At 40.3% G+C, this 19042-nt stretch overlaps 2 protein-coding genes across 4 annotated transcripts; both read right to left on the bottom strand.

The window, feature by feature from the left end:
• Positions 1 to 312: 312 nt before the first annotated feature.
• On the bottom strand, positions 313 to 4053 carry mcrip1 (MAPK regulated corepressor interacting protein 1). 3 transcript variants are annotated; one of them, XM_061026499.1, is made up of 5 exons: positions 3942 to 4053; positions 3141 to 3231; positions 2404 to 2522; positions 1180 to 1284; positions 313 to 1066 (listed from the first exon to the last, which is right to left on the bottom strand). In XM_061026499.1, exons 2-5 carry the CDS (start codon positions 3146 to 3148, stop codon positions 1002 to 1004), a joined length of 297 nt encoding a protein of 98 aa, XP_060882482.1. In that variant the 5' UTR covers positions 3149 to 3231; positions 3942 to 4053; the 3' UTR covers positions 313 to 1001. The 3 variants fall into 3 exon arrangements, with proteins under 3 accessions (XP_060882482.1, XP_060882483.1, XP_060882484.1); XM_061026500.1 differs by having other exon boundaries at positions 3141 to 3280; positions 3942 to 4040; XM_061026501.1 differs by lacking the exon at positions 3141 to 3231 and having other exon boundaries at positions 3942 to 4024.
• Positions 4054 to 5381: 1328 nt separating this feature from the next.
• On the bottom strand, positions 5382 to 8108 carry ppp1r27a (protein phosphatase 1, regulatory subunit 27a). The gene is made up of 3 exons (XM_061026815.1): positions 7373 to 8108; positions 7058 to 7208; positions 5382 to 6185 (listed from the first exon to the last, which is right to left on the bottom strand). The coding sequence occupies exons 1-3, from the start codon at positions 7803 to 7805 to the stop codon at positions 6065 to 6067; spliced, it is 705 nt and encodes a 234-aa protein (XP_060882798.1). The 5' UTR covers positions 7806 to 8108; the 3' UTR covers positions 5382 to 6064.
• Between the last annotated feature and the right edge of the window lie 10934 nt (positions 8109 to 19042).

Here is a 19042-nt window from a genome sequence, read left to right as displayed (position 1 = left end):
CCTGTGGAGCGGCTGTTGCTCAGTTGGTAGAGTCGTTGCCTCTCAACCGGAAGGTCAAGGGTTCGATCCCCCGCCGAGCAACATGTCCGATGTGTCCTTGGGCAAGACGCTCAACCCTGCATTGCTCCCGCTGCTTCAGTGGCGGTGTATGAATGGATTGGTGTTGTACTTACTCTCTGATGTACATCGCTTTGGATAAAAGCGTCTGCTAAGTGAATTGTAACATTGTAACCTCCAGTGTAAGGTGACCATTAGTTTTGTTCCTTTATTTTCCTTATGTCCATATGTATGTGGGATCAAGACAAGCAGGAGTACTGTAAAAGTCTTTTATTCAACATTTTTGTTTCAAGGCTAAGGGGGAGGGGGTTAACCCAGGGCAGCATACTCGGGGGGTCTCTACAAAGTAAAGTCCATTTTAGGGGAAGAAAATTTATAATAAAAAGGTTGGCCTTTTACATTGCATTTGGCTGCCAAAACTTGCAGATAAAGTGTGAATCCAATGTAACAATCCCATTACGTCTACTATTTACTGGTCAAACTATCTTTAAAAAAAAGAGAGAGAAGTCAGCCATTTGCATTTTCCTCCAATGTCGTATAAGTAGGAGTAGTAAAGAAAACAGGGGCTTGTACTTAAGACTGCAGTCTTCCGTGTCCTGTGGAAAGTGTCAAGTTGTATCCTAGCATCAGGTGTCAGCAAATATTGATGAAAGTTTGCATCAGTCCGGTCCACATAAACAATATGACAATTTTGTAACTTGAAAAACATGAACCAGGAGGCTGGGACATTTCTCTGCTCCCTGGGGTCCCACTTCTTTTCTTCTAGATCGGCTGTAGAGGGTAAAGAAGAGGAGGGGGTTGCTATGGTCCAGAGTTAAGAAACAAAATTGGCATTCTGTGCTTGACTGGCCGACAGGGCCGACTTTCTGGCTGATGGAGGAAAAGTTCTCAAGGATAATGGATGGAGAAAAAAAAAAAAAGGTGACCAGACAGTCAAGAGAGGACTAGGACTTCTTGGAGTCTTGTGTGTTGCGTTTCTTGAGGTCACTCAGGTCCACTGGTGTGAAAGCTGGAGGAGCAGACGGAGAGAAGTCTTTACTTAGCCTTTGCTTGATTGATTCAATCCTTTAGGTTGATATTAGAATGAAAACCACTTCACTTCTAAGTTATTCTAAAACTTACAATGTAGGTTTGGATTTGGGTTCTTCTCCACATACTCTTGTGGTCCGCGGTCGTTGCGTTCAATATTTTGTGTTGACCTGATGTCTCTTAGCACACACTGCCAGGCTGTGAAAGACAAGAGACAACAACGATTTTATTGCATTAACGTAAAGCTGTCCTACTTGGTAGAGATGTTAGTGAAGACATGACAGGACAGAGCGAAGAGAAGATAATTATCATTTATAATGTATCCTTTATTAACACCACGAGGGGAAATTCAGTTTTACACTCTGTCTAATGAACATGCTACACAAATATAGGCCGAAATACACACACATGCACAAACAGGATGCATTAATGGAGAGGTCTCAGAGTGAGGGGGCTGCCCACAGCAAGCGCTCCACAGCAGTTTTGGGGTTCGGTACCTTGCTCAAGGGCACCTCGGCAGTGCTCAGGAGCAAGGCAAGTTGCTGTTTTATAAAAGATTGAAGTTTTATAAAAAAGTTCACAAGGTCAAATTGGTCTTCTTAAAACTACATGCTGGATTTTAATGCGTCCAACACAGTCTACCGTCTCTCTGTAACTCACAACATTACCTTTTCCTCCAAATTCTACATTCTTTGCAAACTGAGGACTTTTTCAATGAAGCACTTTAAGGCTAGTAATGCTATGACTGTTGGCAAATTAAGTTCCCCAATGCAGATATTTGAGCATTACTTAGTAACTAAAGGTCATAGTTATAGTGATCATTTACAGGCAATCAGAGCATTAACATATCAGACACACGTTCTCTGTGTCTCGTCTTAAACACACTCATTCAAATTTTTTTTTTCTTCCATTGTGGAGCTGAAAAGGTTTTGGTGGGATTGATGTCTGAGCCCTTTCTTAAAGCACTTAATATCCTTCATGGTTTGACAATAATGTATATTTTTTAAAATTCTAAATATAACATCTATGGGATCTACTGGTTTTCTGTCTCAACTCCTCTGTTTCACATGGACACAGAAGGAAATCCCTTTTGTGGAAACTGCTGTATTTTCTGAATGTGCAGAGGCAAATTGGTGTACATGTGAGGCTGTGCATGTGTTTTTTTTTTGTTGGCTCTGTCTTGTCCCTCCCCTTCTTTTGGATAAAGAATCCCACCTGTCTCATGACACAACTATTTTCAGGACATAAAGGTAACTTAGAATGTGTTTTGGCTTTATTTTAACAGATTGTGCAAATACATGCAAAAGGCCAACTTACTGTCATGTATAAAGCGCACATTCTCCTCATGTGCTGGAGTGAAAGGCTCCCCACTGTTAGTAGGGGATCGGGGGCTTGAAGTCCTCTTATAACTATTCACCATTCTGGGAGCAGATGAGCTAAAAAAAACAAAAAACATGAAACCAGCAAAGTTAGCATCATCAATAGAAATGGAATGAACTTCCAAACTCCATTCGATCTGCAGAGTCCCTCTGCACCTTTAAGACAAAGCTAAAGACCCAGCTCTTTATGAATACCTACTAACTTAATGATGATGGTCTCCATATTATTGATGATGATGATGGTTGTGACGATGGTTTTTGTTTGATAACGACGACTTATAAGATGGTTTCTATACTGATTAGAGCTCTCAAGAACTGCCCTCAATGTTGTGCTTTGTCTCTGGTCACTTCCTGTCAGCACCTGTGTGTCCAATCGGACTCAAAGCTGATCGTTTGCTCTGACTGACATTGTTCCCTTTTTTTCTAGATCCTTGCTTGTGTTGTACTTACTCTCTGATGTACGTCGCTTTGGATAAAAGCGTCTGCTAAGCGAATTGTAGAATTGTAGAAATGCTCCTCTTTAAACTTCATAGAGCCTTTTAAAACTGTAAAATAAACTACTTGAACCATTCTGTTTCTGAGGCCAGAAGCCCTCCAGGAATAATACAATTGATTACATTTGAAGAATCAATATTAATACACATTGACACACACTCATTGTAACTTGTTAAATACCTGGTCATTCTGTTTGCAGTCTGTACTCGCTCCTCCCTCTATGGTGAGTGGAATGGAAGATAACAAGGGTTCAGAGGTCCTCAGCTGAATACTAACAATAAACAACAGTGTCAACTACAGCATCCCCACTTCTTCTGTTTCTAAACGAGATAACACAGGAAAAACTTCACATCAAAGCTTATTTACAGAAGGTACACTACTAACACTGCAGCCTAACCAAGAGGTGAACTATCTACACAATTACACAAAATGATATTAGACTATCTATCTATCTATCTATCTATCTATCTCTGACTGACCGGCTAACAACAGTGGTAATACCACTGTTATAACTCGTGGTTGATAGTGATAACTCATTTCTATACAGGCAAGCTAAGGTATGTATGAGGAAAACAAGTGAGATGTTGACGCTAGCTCGTCAAGGGTTTTTTGTTTACGTTTGTCCCCAGTAGCTGATAGCAGCATGCTACATAGCCGAAACCAGCCTGTCTATTATCATGTACAGGAGTATTCACATGTTTGTAAAAGGGTTTCTGTTTTTCACATTCGGGTTCCCCTATAGCCACCTCCTGAGTTACGCTAACTACAGATCTGCTGACAATATAATTTTAGCTTTCTTTAGCCAGCCAGTTAGCTCGCTGGTGATTTACATTGTCTTGTAAACGTTAGCTTCAATAAGCTAATATTGTGCGGGCGTTTCTGCTTCCAAAGACTTACTGTAAAAAAAAAAAACACTTATCACAGTTATAGGTTTTTAAAAGGTATTTCGCAAAGTGGACACTGTTTAGATAAGCAACAAACCTTTTACAGCCGTTCCTTTCGATTTCTTTATTCCGAGACTGTGTACGCCGTTAGACCTGGCTAAAACGTTGCCTATGCCAACAAATCATTTCCGGGAAGACACGGAAGTGAAAGAGCTCTGAGGCGTGATAGAAACATGTAATTATTATTAATAATAATTAAAATTATAAGATACTTTTCAAAAAAAATAAAATGAAAGACAGTGTGTTTTTTCCTTCATACTTTAATATTATTTTGCTGTCTCAGTGCAACATTATTTTTTTTATTTCCATCTGTAATGTATTTTAATTTTCCATTCATGTCAGGATGCAAAACAAGGAAAGACGAAGGGATACATCTGTGTTATCATTTTCATTTCTGTGTGCTATAACTGTTTGTTGTTGTTGTTATAATTGTTATTGTTGGCTCCTCAACCCATAAACACCCCCCCCCCCCCCCCCCCCAACAAGACGGGAATACAATAATTACCTAACCACTGATAACTGTTCAACATTACTTGTGCAATAACTTTGTAATTCACTGCTTTATAATTGTCTATTTATTTACTCAGTCACTGCACTTTAACTTTAACTGTCTATTTATTCATTCATTCATTGCACTGTGTGCATGTCTGTGTTACACTGAATATTACATACTACACTTTTGTCAAATAGCTGATCTATTTTTTATTTTTTAAATCTATTTTTTTGTACATTCTTAATTTTTCTTTTTTTATTTAAATTGTACTGTGTTCACTGTGTTCTTTTTGTCTGCAATCTTTGCTCTTTGCTGCTGTAACAATGTCAATTTCCCCATTGTGGGATAAATAAAGGATTATCTTATCTTATCTTATCTTAAATCTGTTTATTTACTCATCCAGTCACTGCACAGTAATAACTGTATATACTCTTTCACTGCAGTATAACTTCACTTATTTGCACTATATCTCTTTATATATATTTGTTTAATTAATCAGTCACTGCAAAATAATAACTGTATATATTCTTTCAGTCACCACAGCTGTCTATTTATTTATTATTATTATCATTCATTCACTGAACAGCAATTGCTCTGGCCACTTTTTGCATATTTCTCTTTAATATCACCACAAATATATTTTTGTTTTTGTAAACGCTGCTGTTTAGGATTGCTGCTAACGAAATTTCGTTGTGTCCTTGTATACAATGATAATAATAAAGAATCTATTCTATTCTATTCTAACAATGATACAGCAGGAGTCCTAATGATAGATAGAGTAAGTAGGTAAGTAAAGTTTATTTATATTTATATAGCACCTTTCAAGAACAGACGTCACAAAGTGCTTCACAATATCACAAACTAGTTTTTATGGTTTTATTTAGTTATATTTGCTTATGTGTTCTGTCTATATTTCCATAGTTTTTATAGGCTAATACATGTTAATTTTCTGTGAACAGACTAAACAACAGAGACTCAGTCATATTTATTTAAAAAAAATCTTTATTTATGAAAACGTACAAAAATAATTATTGAAGAAAAATGATAAGACTTTCATTGCTGACATTCTACTAAAGAAAACAACAACAATACAGTAGAGAAAAGGCAGCGGCAGTAGAGGTGCTTACACAGCATACATTTGGTGTCTTTTATTTTTTATAATTCTTGACCATGGATGAAGAATCCGTTATTGTTTTTGGCTGATCCTCGACCTGCCCAGCAGTGAGGATCCGTACCTCTGTTAGTAAAGCACAAACATCTCGCCAATAACTCTGTGTTGTAAAACGATTAGAAAGTATATTACATACAGCCTGTAAAGTGCAACCAGCCACTTAAAAAGTAAGCGTTCAACACTAATACTATCTGTAAAATACTTAGCTCATGATGATTCAAATCAAACAAAATAGTTGTTATTATTTTACATGAGCTGAGAGTGAAAATGGAGATATTCACAGATCAACATTTGCAGCATATGCACTGACAGTGTGACAAATACACAAAAGCACAAAATACAATCAAATGAAATGACCACCTGAAAGAGAAATACATGTTATTAGGCTATAATACAAAAATTATAGTGATATATTATAGCGTTTTTTATTTTCTTTGTCAAGTGACTGCTCATATGTCTTTCTTCTGTTCTGTCTCTGATCAGTTTGGTGCCTGATTCAAACACAGCCCACTTCAAACAGTTTGAGCAGCTCTTGGCTGTCGGGGTCGATGAGGTCAGAGGGCTTCTCTCCACTTTCGTTCTCGACCTCTGTGCTGGCTCCCATCTTGAGCAGGTAACTGAGAGAGGAGAATAAAACACAACATTGTAATTCTAAGATATAAAAACATGTTGTTATCTATCCTTGCAGCACTTGCTCTTTCTCAGTTATTGTGTTTTAAGCACTGTCTAACCTCATAGGCCTGACATTAAGAGGATCTGTTTTAACAACGTGGTATTAGTGAAGATGTGTTTGTCCTTCTGGGTCACCCTTTTAATATAATGACGTGGTCATTTCTCTCCCATCCTCTCTTCCAGTGGTTCCCAACCAAGCCTAACACCCCCTCCCCTCAGGACACACATTAAAAAAATACATTGCTGTCAGAAATTAACAAAAAAAATGGTTTTAATTGAAACCTGACCAAGTGTTTTTGAGTGAGGAAAATCGTATTGTTTTTCCACGCAGCTTTATCTCCAGACCTTTGAATAAACTATCCAATGAGTGTGATGTCATGATTTTAGTTGCAAATCCAATTTTGACAACCTCATTGCAGACAGAGCCCCACACTGTCCCCCACTGAGATCTTTGACACCCCCCTAGGGGGAGCCCAAAACCTAAGTTGGGAACTAATGTTCTATTCTTTACACTCTTTCAATACCAGTATCTGGTGTATATATGATGGTTGAATTATATCAGGTTCTCATTCCCTATTGTCCTACATATCTCTTGCCATATGAGGTCATTTTCATTAGGCCATTGTCATTAGGTGACCTTGTCTTCTTCAGCGTGGCTATTTGAATATCTTCCATTTTATAGAAAATGTGCAACATATACTTCTCTCTGTCACATAAAACATGTATTTATTTAAAAAAGCTTACATGATTAAATTCCAATGTTTAATTTTGTGTGCAACCAGAGGTCAAACTGAAAGGTCAAAAGATCATGTTTCACCTAGCGATTTCAGGGTAGCCGTCGCTGCAGGCCATGTGAAGTGGCGTCCAGCCGTCTTCGTCCCTCTGGTGAACATCGGCGCCATATTTCACCAGCAGCTTCACCACCTCCAGGTTGCCCGTTAGCACGGCTTCATGTACTGCTGCCATACCTGCACACAGAACTACATCAGTGCCCTGCAGCAGCCACGCAGTAAATCCAAGTCAGCCCTGATCCTTGATCCTCATTGGCTGACATTATTTTGAATTGCCAATTACATTACGATACGATACAGAACGATACAAACAGGTCGAAAGTTTTAAAAGCTGTGCTCACCCGAGTGGAAGATAGTATCCACACGAACTTTCCTTGCCCTCATGAAGCGACCGATTTGCTCCATATCCCCTCGTCTGACGATATCCTGGAAGATGATGTCATTGGGGAAGTGCACAGTCCTCTTTGCAGGCGCGACAGGTATCACCGGTGCAGGTTTCTCCTTTGCTTGCGTGCGCTGTGTTGAGCTGTACCGGGAGCCTTTGCTGGATGAAGGGACGTACGTGGATGTGGGCTTGTAAGTGGATGTGTAAGGTGACGGCGTGTAGTGTGCTGAGCTGTACTGTGTCGGGGTGTACTTTGTTATGGAGGAGTATGTGGGTGTGTAGTGCGTTGGCGTGTAATGCGGAGGGCTGTATAAGGTGGGTGTGTGGTATGTCGGTGTGTACTGTGAACTGCGTGTGTACGATGACACTGGCACATAGCTGTACTTCATCCCTGCTGATCGGCCTCCTCCTTTGCTGTCAGCCCAGGAGGAGGAAGGGGAGAAATCCAAGAGTATGCTCAAATCCAACAAAAAGAGAAGTATCCTCGCTCTTTGTCCTTTTTTTCCCCTTCCCTTGCTTCCTTATTATCCTTTTAGTTTCCAGCAGAAGTGTTCCAATCCGCTTCTTTTAGCGGGTAAGTTCCTCTGTTCCTCGCCTGCTGTCAACTTCTCCCGACCGAATTTGCAAAAACTTTTTTTTTTTGCACAGAGTTTTTGCCGTTGCACAGAACTGTTGTCTGACAGATCCGTCGTGAGAGGACTCCTATATACCCTCTGTAGGGCTATTTTCAGGGCCTGGGTTCCAGTGACTTCAGCTTAGAAATGAGTGGCCCTTGTAGTGCTCCTCCCTCTGTGCAGTCACACGCCCAATGACACTGCACCCACCCCTAGATCATAAAAAATGTTGACAACCAAAATGTACCCTCTGGGAACGGCTCGAGACACACATCCTCCTAAATAAACAATTTGAAGTCTGGTCATGATGCCAGAGTTAGAAATTGTTAGAGGACAAAATGCGTTGGAGGGTTTGGAGTGCAATTATTTTCCTATTTCACGAGCAGTTCTATGCATCACTGTCCTTTGAATCACGTTATTCTGACACTATGAATGATGCAAATGTATTTCAGGAACAGCAGTAATAGCACCTGATTTCAGTTGGACATGTGATGTTGATTTGTCTGCTTAGGTCATACCTGATGGTGCAATAAATCTTATTTTTACATTTCTGTCAGGAGGTTGGAGTTAATTTTGGCGCCCCCTGTGGACAAAGCTGTACTAAATCTTATTTCTTTGCTGATTTTGTCCTGTACATGTTCAAGTAGTACGGGTTGCACAGATATGTCGACGAGTCAACGGGTCACCTTTACAGCTGTATGATGACGCTTTATGCTTGATGTTTACTAATCGTCCCATTGCAACAATACATTTAAATATATTTCTCTGGCTTTGATAACATGGTTTAGTCCATTTGTAATTAATTTAGATATTTTAGTGTACAATTTTATGTATTGTATCGCAAAGGTCTCAAATATACTTGCTACGTGTGTAAACTTTTCTTCTAAACGTTCCTCCATTGTTGAAGCGGCTCTCGTCTCCAATGTTGTCATTTGCCAGTTTCTTCACAATACAACTCTACACTGCTCCTAGCGGTTATATGCATCCTGCGTCTTGTGGAGGCGTAGCGTTAATTTCTGAGGACGTGCACAAATATGTTACAACGTTGCAATCATAAACATATGAACATTTAGACTGGGAAAGTTAAGAAAGTATGCCATTTTTGATACTCATTCTTCTCTTAGAGCTCACTCACACTTGTCCTGTACTGTGCTTAAGCACAATTGCCCCATTCTCCCGCTGGCCTGCACTCACACTGCTCCAGGACTACCCGGGCCTGAGCACGGTTACCTCTTGTACATAACGTCGTAAAACAACAAGTGAATGTCTAATGGATAGTGTGTATTAAAAAAAAAGAGATTTTATGCTTTTAAAATTGTTGTAAAAAAAAAAGGAAAATGTTGACAACCTTTATTTAAAGCTGTTAATGGGTCATGAACTGAGGTGTGGTTATAGAAATATTACAGGGTTGACGGAGGCTGAGGCGGAGGGGCCCAATGTGATATCTGTTCCTAGGGCCCAGGAATCCCGGGGAATGTTTGATCCCCCTGGCAGGTTACAGACATTAAAATATACAATATGGAAATGATTAGTCATGTCACTTATTGTCTGCTTTGTTTTTGTAAGACCGAGGCATCAGTTTAAATTTCAGTCTGTTCTGAAACCAGATAAAAACCCTCACAGGAATTTAAAGACAGAGACGTTACAAAATCATAAAAATATATAGATTTTTTTCTTTTTACATTAAAGGGCAGAACTTGTTTTTTTTAGAGTGTTTCTGTTCTGTGTGTTTTTTCTCCTTTGCTCTATGTTCCTTCTCACGTTCCCTGTTGACCTGCGGGTCGGTCATGTGACACTTGACGCTCGCCCTTTGCATCATAACCAGATACACCAATAACATTCCCCGACATGTACCGAGGAGGTTGAGCACGGGAGTGTGGTCATGACCAACTGAGGGGCGAAGCCACTAAAACCAAAGTGTAACCTCTCAACTGACACGCAAAAAAAAATCACGTGGTAGCTATTTTCAGCTCTGAACATTTGCCTTTTCTAAACAGGACTGTTGAACATAGAGGGGAAAAGCTGCGTTTCTCATAAACACTTAGAAGAGAAACATTTCTTTTGGTAAACAAATGACTATCAGTACGTGTGAATGGTGCTGTAACATTGCCTCGGTGACACCAGCTGTCCCCAGATTGACTTGAAGGATGGGCGAGGGCTGGATCTAACCGGTTTATAAACTCTTTGCAAATGGACTTGAGCATTTCACAGATACGACCCGGGGGAATAGCGAAGCTGCTATTCTCAGGTTTTAGTTTCTCGTCACTAGGCCAGACACTTAAGACGCGACCTTGCTTCAGAACTCGATCCCATCTGTTTGAATCTGCTGATATCCTAACGTGTTGCTGTATATTCTGAAGATTTCATCATTTGGATGTCATCATGTCATTCGCGTTGACAGAAGGATTTTACAGACCTCGATATACTGTAGCTTCTGTCACGCCAGCAGAGAGTTTTAAAAGTACTGTCCTGGACTTCTATCGTCGTGGTGGTGACTATTTCACAGTTAGAATCTACCAACCTACGTCTGTAAATTGTATTGTCTGGAAAGAACTGCTAAATGAATATCCTGTAATGGCCCTTAGCTAATTCCGGTGAATTGAAATTAGACTGGCTCTAAAAAAAAAGTCAGCGAGACTCGAACAGTGCTTAGAGCTTCATTTCCATCAGCTGATTTCCCACACTTCCCGACCCTAATAAATCACATTATAACAATGACACGTTATAACTTGTTGCCCCACCATTTCAACCGCTTCCCCATCTTAACTCAAACTGACCATCCTCGCAGTCTTACCAATATGTTTGTTTCCATGGTTACAACAGACCTACTATTAGTTTATACCACGAAGCGAGTTGAGTAAGGGTCTGTTTTATGATTCAGAGGCATAGGCCTACAAGCTAGATTAATCAGGACTAATTCTGTCGGCTGTAACGTTCATTTACAGTATTCACAACACATGTCTCATTGTGACAAGCACTGTGAAAAGCCCCAGCGACTTCATACCCTCTCTTCATCACTCAAGCCCTATATAGACTGCTGTTTCAAGCAGTGATATTTCATCTTCAATATGAATGTTTTGTAATGGGGGGGGGTGACGAAGTGATCCCCCTTTGTGCTGCCTTCAGAGGTAGTAACAGAGGCGTTGCAGGGGCAGCAGGAATCGAGGGAGCCAGCGGGGGAGTGCAGCACTCTGTGTGTGTGTGTATGTGAAGCTCCTGCTGTGCCGTGCTCTCTTTTGTTGTTTCTGCCTGCCACAACGCAGAGTCAATTCACAGACCGGGACACCAACATTACCGATACGCCATTGTGGATTCATTAGCCGTTTTCATAGTGCAGTTCCCCAACAGCACCCTAATGTAGCTCCCTCCTGGAGACATTACGCCCTAAGACGTTCATATTGATCCCGCAAAAACTGAATATTTTTGTCCCAGCCTGTGAATTCACATTGCCTTACAGTGTTGCAGAAGCGCGAGAGAGCACAGCTACACACACAGTCACACACACACACAACAGGAGTCTTAATAGGGCTAATATAAATGTGATGTGGAGATTTGTAACGGCCCTGTTGCAGAATTGCACAATCTCTCTCTCTCTCTCTCCCCCCAGTCTCTCAGATAACCCCAGCAGGAATTAATTAATTCATTTTGTGTTGCGGTTAGAGTTGACCCCAGATATATTATTCATCACCTCCCTTCACTACTGGTCTCTAAACTCAGGGAACGGGGGCTTACAGCTAATGTCTAGACAAATTGAAGTGAGAGTATCTGAATGTTCACAGCTTGAGGAAGAGGCTTTTAGAAGCCGCTCTCAGGTTTCACAGTCTCTTATATGGTATCGAGGGGGTGCAGGGGCGTCCCTGAGCAATGGTGAAAACACCCTCTAGCTCTCCTCGCTCCTCTCCACAGCCACTTCCTCCTCGCCCGGGAGAAAACAAGAATGTCCTCCTGTGCAAAATGTTTGTTTGTTACAGCCCGGTGTTAGGCCCGCTATTGGACAAATGCCAGCCAGAAGTCTCACTTGTTACGGCTTCTTGCTATACATAGTCCAAGGCCGTCCTCCACATCCTTCATGCCAGCTCCTTAAGGTTACCAAGAAGTCAGAATTGTAAACAGTGAGGTGTTGGGAAAATTGCCAAAGAAATGATAAGCAACAACAACAACAACAACAACAATCATTAACGGCAAGAAGCTCAGAAATGTATTTTCTTTGCGATGCCATCAGCTTTAATAACTTCCTCAATAACAATAAGGTACCTCTTCTCTGAAAGTTTAATCTACAAGCATTAATATTTAAAGCTTTAAAATTTTGAGAAGCTCTCTTTGGATTACTGGAGCTTAGACTTCCTCATTAAGTGTTATCTCGAGACACTTAAAAAAAAAGACCTTTCAGTAAAAAGACCTTACTCTTTGTTATTCAATATTAGAAAAGAGCAGGGTAAAAAGACCTTACTTATTGCTATATTACAAAGACCCAGCTTAATCCATCATGAGCACTTTAGCAACATTTAAGCAAAAGTTACAGTGACAAGAAAAAACTGCCAACTTTACTTCCCAACCATCAACATTTTCCCCTCGGCTGAGAGCTCAACGACTGAACGAGTAGTTAGGAGGATTGCAAACTCTACGTGGCAAAAACAGATGGTACTTACAGAGCTGCACAGACACTGCATGTTTTGCAGAATTCAATGGCTGGGGGAGGGGTTACTGCCCTTTGTGATGTCATGAAGGGAGAATCTCCAAACGGCCTGTTTGAGCACACATTTTCTGAAAAGTGGAGCAGGAAAAAGACGGAGGGGATGGTGTTTTCTCATAATTGGGGGGCTTGTAGACAGACTAGGGACACATATAAGTCGTAGAAAAACAGGAGAAAGTGTACTTTGCATAATGTGTGAACTTTAAATAAATCTTTAGTTTCTATTCATTATATAATAAGATGATAAACGTACAGCTAAGAAGACATTAAGCCATAACAGTGATTCCCAGAATGAAGCCATAGTCCCATATAGTAGTCACCATAGTCATCACATTTTGCTAATTTATTATTTATTTTATCATATTTTGTCGTCTATACTTTTAAGACACATATGGATGGATTTATTTTTGAAGTGCATGCCCTTGACTTTCTTCAGCTGTCCTTTCCATGAAGACAGCCCAAAACGATAACGATATGCCATTCACCGAACGTTCATTCACAGAAATTGGAGTTGTGTTGTTGATAAGTCGTCTGTCAGTTTTGATCTGGGTTTCTTTGTGACAGTTTATCTTGTCTTTGTACCTTGGCCAGGTCTATGGGGACAAACAGTTCAGGAGACTGGAAGCTGAAGCCAAAAAGAATGACAATTTTAATGTCCGCCTGTCACTGAGGCTTATCACTGGGCTATGCGTGTTACCAAAAAGCCGGCTATGCATTCCTTAACACTCAACCGGCTGACACGATGCAGGTAGGGGTTCAGGTCGGTGACTGCACTGCCTAAAAATAAGAGCCGTGAAGCATTCAGTCTGTGTTGACCATAAATGCAGGCTGCAATCCTCACAAACATAGTTGTCCAAAAAGGTCAGTGTGACACAAGTCATATGGGTGATAATTCACTTTTCAACTCTTAGCAGAAACAGAAGTAGTGCAAAGTGTGTGTAGAAATTAAAGGCCCTGTGCCACGTTGTTGGACAGTATATTTTTACAATCTTTCCACCCTCTTTTCCCAGAAACCATTCCGCCGACCCCGGGCACAATGTGCTCCCATCATGGGTGACAATAGGAGCAGTGGTATGCTCCTTGAACACACCTGGATCAGCAGACAGTAAACACCGTGGGGATCGGTCGTTGCCTGGAACCCCGTGGTCTCAGAGGGAGACACTTATTCGGGCTGAAAGTATCTGGTTACGGCACGCGCATTCGGCTGCAGAGAAAAAAAAGAAGATGGAAATCTAAATCAGGCGTGTGTAATCCTCTTTGGGTGCGCCGAGAAAGAGGGACGACATGATGACTTAAAGTTGGAGGCACCGGGCAACAAAGCTGAGAGTCAGCTAGTTGTTAGTGATGCAGAGCTCCAGTGAGGCCCCACTGTCCGTGCTTTCGTCGACATTAAGGCACACTGTCACAATAAATAGATTTGAAAAAGCAGATATTGATAAAGCAAGACGGTCTAAAAGACATAAAAAAATGAAGCGACAGAAAAACAGATAAAAATGCCCTTCACTGCCGAAGAGAAGTGACGCCAGGGAAATGTGATCGGGGGAGCTTTGAAGCTTCTACAAATGAAATGACACTGCTTAAATTAATAGAATTGAATCAATTAATATTACTACAGAAAAAGAGATCACTTACAACTGGTATATAATTGAATTGCCTGTTACTCATATAAAATGTTTATTCCTTACATTATGAATGAAGACACACAGTATCTGCTATTACAGAACAAAATTCAAAACAATCAAATTCCGAGTCATATGAATTATTTTTCCACTACGAAGAAAAACTTAATGGTTGTAGCACTGGCAAGAGTTGGATATGCAGATTTACTTTTGACATGAAGCACAACTCATTTTTTTTTTTTTTTGCTGCTAGCCGCAGAGAAAGTTAGCCTAAGGCCCACAGGATCTGAAATACAGTTCAGGCCGATACAGTTTAATGCTGCTTGTCTTCTTCTTCATCCACTTTATCCTCCTCAATATCCGCCATTTTTTGGAATCACAGTGTACTCCTTGTAGCAATTAGCATCCTCATTGCTGGAATTAAAACCCGACCAGTGCCCCCTCCCAACACTGGTGACAGTAAAGTCAATTAAATGGCCGCATGCTCACTCACTAACATCACCGAGGTTACATCCAGATAACCTTCCTCACGTAGTCAATTTAATTAAAATGATTTATATAAAACAAGCATTTTAATCCAAATGTGGCTCTTAGGGAAACAGAAACTGCTAATATGTGGTTTAACTTAAATGTATCGGCCACAAGATCAAATGGCATGAGCTGAATTTCGAATGGGGTGAGTCCGAACACCACGCCAAGCAACACATAACACAAGCCAACCAGAAGTGAATTGAGCCATTTGCTGCTGAAAATGCGCCCAGCTGCCATCTGGCCCCACGTGCGCCGCATGACCCTCGTGGTTCCCATGCCTGTGGACTCTAAAGTTGCTGAACCCTCCCCGGTCATGAGCACATAGTTTCCATGGGAATAGGTCAATATTCATGAACAAAGACTGTCTGAATATTTGTTCTGTTTTACACAATGCTATTCAAACGGTTGCCAATGTGAATCTTTATGACCCTTTTTAATTTTATAGATTTAGATGTATTTCAACACAGGATTTATTTATGGTCTCAGTCAAAATGGTTGGATTTATAAAAATGTTTACCATGCAAAGTTGACGTAATGTGATGTGTGTTTCGTATCAGTTTAAGAGGAAGCTCGTCGCACTCATCAGGATTAACACATAAGATCTGAATTATTTGTCCTAAGAAGTGGCTCAACATCCCCCCTAACTTTGAAGGGAGCTTCTGAAGTCAAAATACAAACTTTGAATACTACTCCAGTATAAAGCACAGTTCTGAAATACAGCAGTTCCAAACATTTATATTCTTTTTAGTCATTTGGACCCCAAAGATGAGTCAAAAAAAACGGACCAAGGTTTAAAAACAGCAGAATAACCGTTTAATATCCTGCTCCTGTTGCTCTTAAAAAACAGAACGTTTGCAGGGGGCTGTGGATTCCCTTTTATTTTGACTCGAGTATGGAGTACTTTTATTTTTTTGTTGCAATATTACATGTTATTTAGTATTGTTAATATTGTCAGATATTTGTGTTAAAGTGATTTGAACGAAATGTTAAAATTCTAATGTGGCGTTTAAAATGTTTTAAATCTCTAACTAATGCAGCATCTATCATGCAGAGCTTAACACTAACAGGTGCAGATTGGTAAAGTTTAATGAACTCTGAGGCGGCCTGGCGGGAGTGCAAATGTGTTTTTTGTTCCAAGGGAAATGCAAGTGTCGAGAGCACGTCTAAATGTTGGCAACACTGTAAGTAAGGGCAGAGCGTTTGAACCCAAGCCCCCCTCGACTGTACACAACTCCTCGTAAACACTTCACAGTCTGATGTATTATGCAACCCAAAATTAAAAAGCTTCCACTACAGCTTTGAATAAATACTCCCCATGCGAGGGATCAAAGCTTTTATAGACTGTTTTAGTGGTTCAAAACGAAGTCAAGGGGGGGGAAAAAAATCTGACATTGACCGAGATTAAAGAAAGCTGCCCTGCAAAGAGGTAACGGCTGTAAACAGGTGCTGCAGCTGTTCAGGACACACCGAGAGAAAGAGCAGGAGGGTTCAGACTTAGCACAGAGGCTGACTGACTGTTTGTGAGAGGGTTGGGTTACCCAAGTCGAATCCAGCATGCATGGAAAAGGAGGTCAGAGGTCAGTAGTTGTACATATATGATACTAATTTGTTGATACCTGATTGCACAATAAGGGCGCGTGTGTGTCGGGGCAGTCATTGGACGGGTGTGAACTTCCTCTTCCTCCTCCTGTGTGCTCCGACCAGTTTGCACAAGGTTCAGATAACTTGTTTGCCTGGATTTGTGAGAGCTTAAGCAATGAACGATGGAGGACATTGAACAGGTGGAATTACTAAATCTAATCTTTACTCAGCATATGAAGGACAATGGAGTATCACATTTGGACACAATGGCCATGCCTCAGCTGCCTTTAGCCTACAGCCTCCATACAGCACAGTGACATGTGTCAAGTATATACCGTCTATATGCAGTCAAACAATTACTATTCATTTTCCCCCATTGTGAAGGTTTGATATGTTATTTTAAAATCAAACTTTCATAATTTTTTTTTTTAATTATTAGAAACATCTTCACATCTAGACTGATCACCATTCACCATTTTCACACATCATCTTCCGTCTCAGTGACGCTGAAGATTGTTGCTGTTATAAATGTGTGCTTGTCTGTCTCTGTGTTGTGTACCAGGTTATCAGGCAAATCTAAGAAACCAAAGAAATCTGAAAATCAACCTAAGAAGTGGGAGAACTGGACGGTCTTTGTTGCAAAGATGGAGGATGCTATCTTCTTGAGAGTTTTGGACATTGATGGACTTTTACCGTATGACAATTATTTGCTAGTTCAGGTTCCCCTTCTATGTGTCCGTCTTATTTTTGTCTTTGATCTTTCATGTTGGTTGTTTCTCTTCACAAATGTGAAAATTCACTAAATGAAAAGTACAAAAAAAAGAAAGAAATCTGACATTGTTAAAACTACACAGGCCATATTCTAGGTTGTACCTACAGTATGTTTGATAACCCAGTATCCTTTGATTACTCAGATAGCTAGCCTAAAATCTGGAATTTAAATCGCGCCGGTATAAGACACAGTCTGTTTTTGGGGGCTGTTGGGGTTGTTTTCCTACCAGCCCAACGTTCCTCCAGAGTTCAACTTTCTATTGTCTTCCAGTTGCTGATCAATTGACGAGCAGTACTTGTATGTTGAATTCCGGACATTTTTCAGGATGAGCTGCAAGCAACTGATTTTTTTTCTACCCTTAACCCAGATGTTTTCCTGCCAATGTGCTGGAAAAAAAAAAAATTCTGGTTGCAAGTACGTTCTTAACCACCCATTCCACGATACTGTGAATATATTCAATAACATAACGTCAATATAAAGGGCAAAAACCGTTAGCATAGCGTCTGACTCAAGCAACAAGCAACTCAGGAAGACATCAGGGATAGTCTGTCCTGACATTTTCTAGAAATATTCAGAAGTGAAAAAAGGCCGTCATGTCAGAGTCCTCACGTTCCTACCAGAGTCTACCTCCCCCCACCCCCTTGCTCCCTATCCCTCTTCCTGCATATTATCCCATCTCTCCCCCTATCCCTTTCCAAGCCCGGCGCAGTCTAGGCCTGTGAAGACTGTTTCGTCATGAGCCGGGGATCTGGCCGAAGATTTCTGCCTTTTAATAAGGCAGTTGTTTCTTACCACTGTAACTTTTGCTGCTTTGCTAAAGTGCTCATGATGGATAGGCCGGATCTTTGTAACATAACAATGAGTAAGGTCTTTTACCTGCTTTTTGTAACATAACAATGAGTAAGCTCTTTTTACCTGCTCTTTTGTAATGTTAACAAACAATGAGTAAGGTCTTTTACCTGCTTCTTGTAAAGTGTCTCGAGATAACACTTGTTATGAGTTGACGCTATACAAATAAAGTTGATTGATTGATTGATTGATTTGCAAACACTGAACACAGTCGCACAACACTTTAATGTAGCACTTGAGCTTCCCACTCTCCGTGTGACATCAGAGGAAAATGGATGCAATTCAATATGTTACACTGCAGTCACCACATGCTGTCTCTTTAGTGAGCCCTGTACCCATGAGTGTTTAGAAGGAAGTCATATCAACCATGAAATGTTGTGAAAAAAATAACTCCAAGGACCTCCAATTTGTGCTAGCCTCAGTCAGGAAGACTCAAGGTCATAGATTGCATTGTGAATCAAACATTCAGAGTTTAAAACAAATGAATGTGAACAAAATGTGAACGTTAGATTCAATGATTAGCAGTTTGACATTGGTTGAGCGATGTTATAGGGTAAGACGAGGGGGATGATTGGTGGAACGAAGAGGATGGCTGTCCTTGGGTTTATGTAACTACTTATCACATGATGCAATAATCGCATTGGTCTTCAACTTGTTACTTCCTTCCTTGTATTGTTGCATTACTGCAAAAAAAAAAAACAATTCTCTATTTATCTCGCTCCTTGTGTTTTTATTCCTTAGTTACACCTTTTTAATTTAAGTCAAAATGCTTAAAGTGAAACACTCAATCAAACAGTTACTGAAAGTCTTAATGGTTTGTTGCTTTCCTGACTTTATCAAGATAAATGATAAATGTATTTATAACCTGACTTGAGTTGACTGGATAATTAAGTCACCAGCAGTTTGTAATTTAATTTTTACATGTATTTTTTGCTTGAATCATTTATTTGCGTGAAATTTACTGCTG

Source organism: Labrus mixtus, chromosome 20, assembly GCF_963584025.1.
Source record: "Labrus mixtus chromosome 20, fLabMix1.1, whole genome shotgun sequence".
Lineage (NCBI taxonomy): Eukaryota > Metazoa > Chordata > Actinopteri > Labriformes > Labridae > Labrus > Labrus mixtus.
Note: the sequence above shows the minus strand (reverse complement) of the source record. Positions and strands in the feature narration are given on the sequence as shown.

Coding starts and splice junctions, on each gene's coding strand:
- ppp1r27a (XM_061026815.1), bottom strand. CDS start 7,805: ATGAAGTACAGCTATGTGCCAGTGTCATCGTACACACGCAGTTCACAG. Junction 7,209..7,372: donor GGATACTATCTTCCACTCGG/GTGAGCACAGCT, acceptor TTCTGTGTGCAG/GTATGGCAGCAGTACATGAA. Junction 6,186..7,057: donor GGCTACCCTGAAATCGCTAG/GTGAAACATGAT, acceptor CTCCTCTCTCAG/TTACCTGCTCAAGATGGGAG.
- mcrip1 (XM_061026499.1), bottom strand. Junction 1,285..2,403: donor TGTGCGCTTTATACATGACA/GTAAGTTGGCCT, acceptor TGTCTTTCACAG/CCTGGCAGTGTGTGCTAAGA. Junction 1,067..1,179: donor CCCAAATCCAAACCTACATT/GTAAGTTTTAGA, acceptor CTGCTCCTCCAG/CTTTCACACCAGTGGACCTG.